General features: G+C 34.9%; 1 protein-coding gene across 1 annotated transcript; it reads right to left on the bottom strand.

Annotated features, from left to right (window-relative positions):
• Positions 1–397: 397 nt before the first annotated feature.
• LOC110457856 (putative nuclease HARBI1) lies at positions 398–2190 on the bottom strand. The gene is made up of 2 exons (XM_021509299.1): positions 1814–2190; positions 398–1472 (listed from the first exon to the last, which is right to left on the bottom strand). The coding sequence occupies exons 1-2, from the start codon at positions 1960–1962 to the stop codon at positions 629–631; spliced, it is 993 nt and encodes a 330-aa protein (XP_021364974.1). The 5' UTR covers positions 1963–2190; the 3' UTR covers positions 398–628.
• Between the last annotated feature and the right edge of the window lie 4026 nt (positions 2191–6216).

Below are 6216 nucleotides of genomic sequence, written 5' to 3'. Positions count from 1 at the left end.
GAGGTTTAGAAAATTTAATTGTTTACTTAAAAACAATAGTGAAAGCTATCATGACTTTCACCTGGATTTCTCATGTATTTTTGTATAAACCATCGAATTGTGTAATTCTAGTCATGTTTATGATGATGTCCTGAGATATTTTTTGTTGCTCTGGGCTCAGGCAAGCCTTCAGCATGTTGTTTTCGTTACTTTTTGACAATATTTTATTGTTTATCTGATTCTATATTTTTATTTTTCATATTTTTTACAAGTTGTAATGTTGAATAAAGGAGCAAAACATATAATAATTGTTTTGTTATATATTTTCAAAATGTCGAAGTAGTTTCNAAAACATATAATAATTGTTTTGTTATATATTTTCAAAATGTCAAAGGTAGTTTTATCATCATACTATATGGAAAATGCAGCTGTATTGATTCTCCTTGTTTGTCAAATTCAAAGTGTTTTTGGTAAAAATGTTCCCACTATTTCCATACAATAATACCGGTATATGAACAAGTCTTTTGGAATAAATTTCATATGTATACAAGTTCCTTGTAAGATGTTCCCGCTTTCTAAGCCCCTCAACATCATCCATGCCTTGTAGTGCTTGTACACCATGGGGAAGAATGTGGTTGTCATCTTGTTACTACCAGATCAACAGTTGTTTTAATCTTGTATCAACACACTGGGGTCGAGAAAACGGACCTTTAAACATCCCAAAAGCACGTTCAACAGTAACACGAGTAGTTGATAAGGCTGTGTTGTAGCGTTGTTGTTGGTGGGACAGATGACCATTATTCCTGTATGGTGTTAGCAACCATTTTCTAATGGGATAAGCTGTGTCTCCGATTATATGAGCATCTCCACATCTGGCAGGACCTTCATCCCATAAATCACAGTTTCTGAGAACTCGAGCGTCGTGGCAGCTACCTGGCCATCCTGCAACTACATGTATGATTCTCATGTCCTCCCGACATACAGCCTGTAAAATAATCGAATGGAAACCTTTTCGGTTCACATAGCTCTCTGGATGTTGACTTGGTGCTTTTATTTTAATATGTGTACCATCAATGGCACCCACTACATCAGGAAAATTAGCTTTTCTTGCAAATCCTCTAATTATGTCAGCTTTATCATTTCCCTGCGGCCAAAATATATTTTTTTCTTTTAAATGTTCAATGAATACACTGAAGAGACGGTCCCTGGTCCTCACCATGGATGATTCTGTGACATTGAATCTATCAGCTATGCGATTTAGTGTCTCGTGACTAGAAACATACCACAACATCATCAGTAACTGCTTATCGATAGGTATTGGCTCCCTTCCTCCAGTCCACCCTGGTGCAAGATCACCATAAGCAGAAATATTTTCATACAAAATCTCGAATGTTGATCTGGAGACCCTGAAGAACCTCTTAAAATCATCCAGCAGGTAATGAGGTACAATTTGCTCCGTGTAACTTTGTATTCTCACCCTTTCCTCACGAACACTGAAAAGTAAAATACGCAAAACCTATAAAACAAAAAAATCACGTAAATAACCTCCATTTGATGATTAGGAAAATCCGTATTTAATACTTTTTTAAGGGGAACAAAAGTTATAGTAGAGCGTAAGTCTTGAAATTGATAATCTGTCTACTAAAAAGTGGATACGGGGGAAAGTGTTGTCACTCGCTCGTTTTGTTTACATTCAGTACTGTAGACCTACACGATTATGAACATAACGTTTCTTTCACATAAGGTACTAATCTTCTAGTATGGAGCGATGTTATAATATCAATTTCTCTTGATTATTTCTAATTTGAACACGCATAATGGAATCTAAACTTACATAGAAGCCGCAATGAAAGCAACCACAGCTTCGTCGTCTCCGAAGTTGTCATCTTCGGTGTCCTCCATGTCCTCTAATAAAAGTGAAAGTATAGCGACTACTCTGACCGCCATATTGTTTACCCCGACTCCTGTTCTGAAGCATTCCATTGACGCATAACTCGTACAGTGTCTCTATCACATCCCGCACAGACGAAAGGAATACACCCCGATTATTTTCTACTGATTGGTGTACGTTTTTTTACATACATGTTCACGCTGTAAATGAGTTTGCAATGATACACTCAAAACAATATTTTGCCTTAAAAATACTTACAACTGACAAAACAAACAATGAAATGGAACAAAACAGACCAAATAAGTTTGTTGTCAAGTCTGGAGCATATATCTAAGCCATTTGGTAAGTAAATAATGGGAGGTCCTTGTGAATCAGAAACTGCTGAGTGAATGCATGTACAAATGCATGCATGAGGAGAATAAAACACACATGCATATGACACATGTATGACTTCTACCTAATTACCTGTATATTGTGCTGAAAATTCCCATCATTCTGCAATGCAATCTTTCTCTTCCTATCTCCCACTGGCATCATCATGATTTTTTTTACACCAGAATGCACTGATATGTAATGTTTGGATATTTTTGAATTATATTTGTTACAACAAAATAGACAGTAGTCTGCTTTGATGTAGTTCCTTTTCTCATTCAGACTTCTCTTGTATGTGGCAGTTACTGAAGGAAAACAAAAAAGTTTAATAAGAATGCGAAGCAATCTATGACAGTAATTCATGACACAATGTATCACTACATGATACAGACTTAAACTGTTATGATTGTGCATATTTATATATGGGATCAGCATGAACTGGACACAGTTTTTGTAGTGGTCTCACATCTAATTCATATACTGTGCTTTGATCATTAGATTCTGAATCACCAACATAATCATCATCACTACATTTCCATTCATATCATCTTCACCATCAACGAGCTCCTCCTCATCATCATCGTTACCCAAATCAGCTGCGGCAACTTCAACTGAAAAATTAAAACAAACTATAATGAACACGTAACTAGTTTAAGATTCAGATGAAATAACGTACAGTTTTTGTGGTACAAAACCAAACTAGAGATTGTTTTTGTGAACATAAACATGTCTCCCCTTCTCCCTTACTAGGCATTTAATTTTTTGCATTTAATTGACCTTTAATTGACCTGGAGATTAAGGTCAAAGTTGCCTTACAGCAGTGCATTGCACATCGACTTTAGGTAATACAAGCTTAAGTATACTGCAAATTTCGTCAATATATCTATCTTGATAAACCCTTAAATGTAATGGCAAGTATTACACAAAATGGATAAGAAACTAGGAGAGTTTAGGTACAAAATTGATGTGTTCCATCCTGTAAAGCTAGTATTTACACTGTGTACTACAATATTAGTTAGCATTCCACTCATAGAAAACAATGATTTGTGTGTAAACTTTTCCTAATTCGGCAATTTGTATTTCCCCCAACTCCGGAAAAACACTGCATTAGCAGGTATTTTTAGCTCTGGATTAATTGATTAACTTTGTCAAATGAATAATTAAGTGGACTGAATGAAAATATTATTATACAAGAGGCGCAGAGGGCCTGTATCACTCACCTGGATATCTAAGCAATCATGGCAAAATATTCTCAAACTGAGATCAAAGGGAATATGCCAGATCCCAAGGCCAATCCTTGTAGCATATCTGTATTTGATTTGTTATGCCCAGCAATTTTATGTATGGTTATGGGGTGGGGATCTCAACTGTTTCCAAGCTGTGACTCAGAAACTATTGTACCACAGGGTGGTAAAAACATGGGAATGGGTTAAATTGTTATATTGCTTGTCACTACTTGAATTATAGATTCAATGCGGATACCCATGTAGCAGTAAATCATGGGAAACAGAATATCCCAGCTGTTGTAAGCTTGAATCGTTTTAAGTTTCAGATAGTTGCCAAGGCATGTTACTTGTTACTTCATTTTCTAGTGTTCGGACAACAGGATAAGTCTGTGTTGTCCTTCTATTAAAGTTGAAAGTTTGCACTCAGGTGTTTTATCTGAGAATGTTTTGTTACAATTTGTGGCTATTTTGTCATGTAAACATAAAAACTTAATCATGGATTATTTAAAAAATATTTAGGTTTAAATTGATCAGTTATTTATTTCATATCAATTGATAAGTTTCCTTTAAGTACTGTGATATAAATTTCATGAAATAACTACTCAATGGCACCTGTATGTCAACATAAATTGTTTGTAGTGTTTACATGACAACATTGATGTTTATTATAGAAAATATGATGAAATTTTAGTCAAACAGATTGGATCATGATGAGATGTTGAATTACTTAGCACCATGTTTAAATACATGTCCCAACTGTCAGACAACGAGTGCCAGTTCCTTGTTTATTCTTTGTTCCATTTTTTGGTTTTGTTTATATATTTATAAATATACACATGTACTTCATGAATTAATGTGTATACATGTACATGTGTGTTCGGAGCACTTAGCAGAATCCAAACAGATAAATTATAAATGCATATAATGTAAACAAACTTTTTTCAATTCTGTCTTTCACATATTGTGTGACCGACAAACATTAATGGGCAATTTCTCCTTTTGCTGCAACGTTTTCTACCCTATATGTGTTTCAATTCACATACACATATATACCATTTTTATACGACCGTCAAATTTGACGGTAGTATTATGGTATGGCGTTGTCCGTCTGGCGTAAACTTTGTTTGTCCGGCAATCTCCCACTTTTTTCGACCGACTTCTTTGAAACTTGGTATACATGATAATCATGATATGAAGTTGTCTCCCTTAAAAGAATTTTGGTTCGACAATTTTTCCAGAACTTATTGCCCTTTGTTCATTTCAGTATTTGAATTTTGTCCGGAAATCTCCTACATTTTTCAATGGATCTTTTTGAAACTTGGTATAAATGATAATCATGATATGAAGTTGTGTCTCCCGTAAAGGAATTTTGATTCGACAATTTTTCCAAAGGTAATTGCCCTTTGTTCATTTCAGTATTTGAATTTTGTCCGGAAATCTCCTACATTTTTCAATGGATCTTTTTGAAACGTGGTATACATGATAATCATGATATGAAGTTGTGTCTCCCTTAAAAGAATTTTGATTCAACGATTTTGCAAAATTTATTGCCTTTTGTTCATTTCGGTTTTTTATTTTTTGTCTTAAGATTTTTTTTATAGCATATCGGCTAAACACTCTTAGAATGATGCATATCTTATTTCAATGTAAGAAAGTATATAACACTATATGGCATTCGACGGGCGTATTTTGTTCCGCCCCGTGGTACTCTTTCTTTTATTTGTCGTCTGCAGATTCTTTCAAAATTGTTAAATTGGAACTCTAAAATGTTTGATGTGGTAATGGGTTGACTAGAATACAAGGAATGTTATAATATCAGTTAGTAGATGAATGCATTATTTTTTTCAGGATGATGAGTGGCCATGGGTCAAGTTAAAACAAAAAATCAAGTGATTCAAGAAGATGTTGCAGGTCTTCTACGTCCCCCAGAATTAACCCGTTGTGGCTCCAGATTTTTATATGTATTTGAAGGTACGGCAGACTATCTGCCTCAATATTACAGATCTGCACATATTTTTTATGTTTTAAGCACAAATTAAAGATCTTTTGAATATTTTAAAAATTGCAGTAAAATATATTTAAATAGCTTTGTTATTAATCGCAAATCAATCGCCATGTAGTTTCCGGGAATTAACATAATCAAAAGGAGCTTCCTAATAAGCTAACACGGCTTGCAACCAGTTTGAAAACTGATGAAATGTCGACTGATAAATTTGCTGCTGATCCCAATTATAGTTAAGTTTATTCATGACGGTTTCATTGATTTGTATTTCAGATTGTTGAAGGAAACACATGGAGCCCTGGAGCAAGCACAGATCTTTGTGGAGCGAGCAAGCACAATTGGGATTAATACCAAAAGATTGCCTTAATGTGTCGCCTGCGAAGCATTACAGCACTAAGGGATCACTTCTTCATTGTCTGTCCGTCCGTCACGCTTTCACTCAAATGGCTCCCAACAGGCGACACACATATTTCTTTGAACACTCTTCTTTATTGCATTTATTTTACATGGCAGCACTAAGGTATCACTTCTCTGTCGCCCGTCCATACATACTGATCATGATTTAAAAGCAAGTTAAAAGCTACTGAGCACTCTCAGTCACTCACAAAGTTACAAATATTTAGTATTACAATGCTAAAATACTTGTAACTTGGTGGGGAGTCGTTATGAAATGACATGAACGTTACCACTTGACATGGTTGAATGGACGTTATTTAATGTATGTGTCAAAATGTCAATGGTAACGT

The sequence above is a fragment of the Mizuhopecten yessoensis genome, unplaced genomic scaffold (genome assembly GCF_002113885.1).
Source record: "Mizuhopecten yessoensis strain PY_sf001 unplaced genomic scaffold, ASM211388v2 scaffold9341, whole genome shotgun sequence".
In the NCBI taxonomy this organism is placed as follows: domain Eukaryota; kingdom Metazoa; phylum Mollusca; class Bivalvia; order Pectinida; family Pectinidae; genus Mizuhopecten; species Mizuhopecten yessoensis.
The sequence above is the reverse complement of the archived record's forward strand: the minus strand, read 5'-3'. Positions and strand labels throughout refer to the sequence as shown.

What these genes read in the sequence shown, in the direction of transcription:
- LOC110457856 (XM_021509299.1), bottom strand. Translation starts at nt 1,962, where the DNA reads ATGGAATGCTTCAGAACAGGAGTCGGGGTAAACAATATGGCGGTCAGA. An exon ending in GCTTTCATTGCGGCTTCTAT is followed by an intron (nt 1,473 to 1,813) that starts GTAAGTTTAGAT and finishes TTTACTTTTCAG; the next exon opens with TGTTCGTGAGGAAAGGGTGA.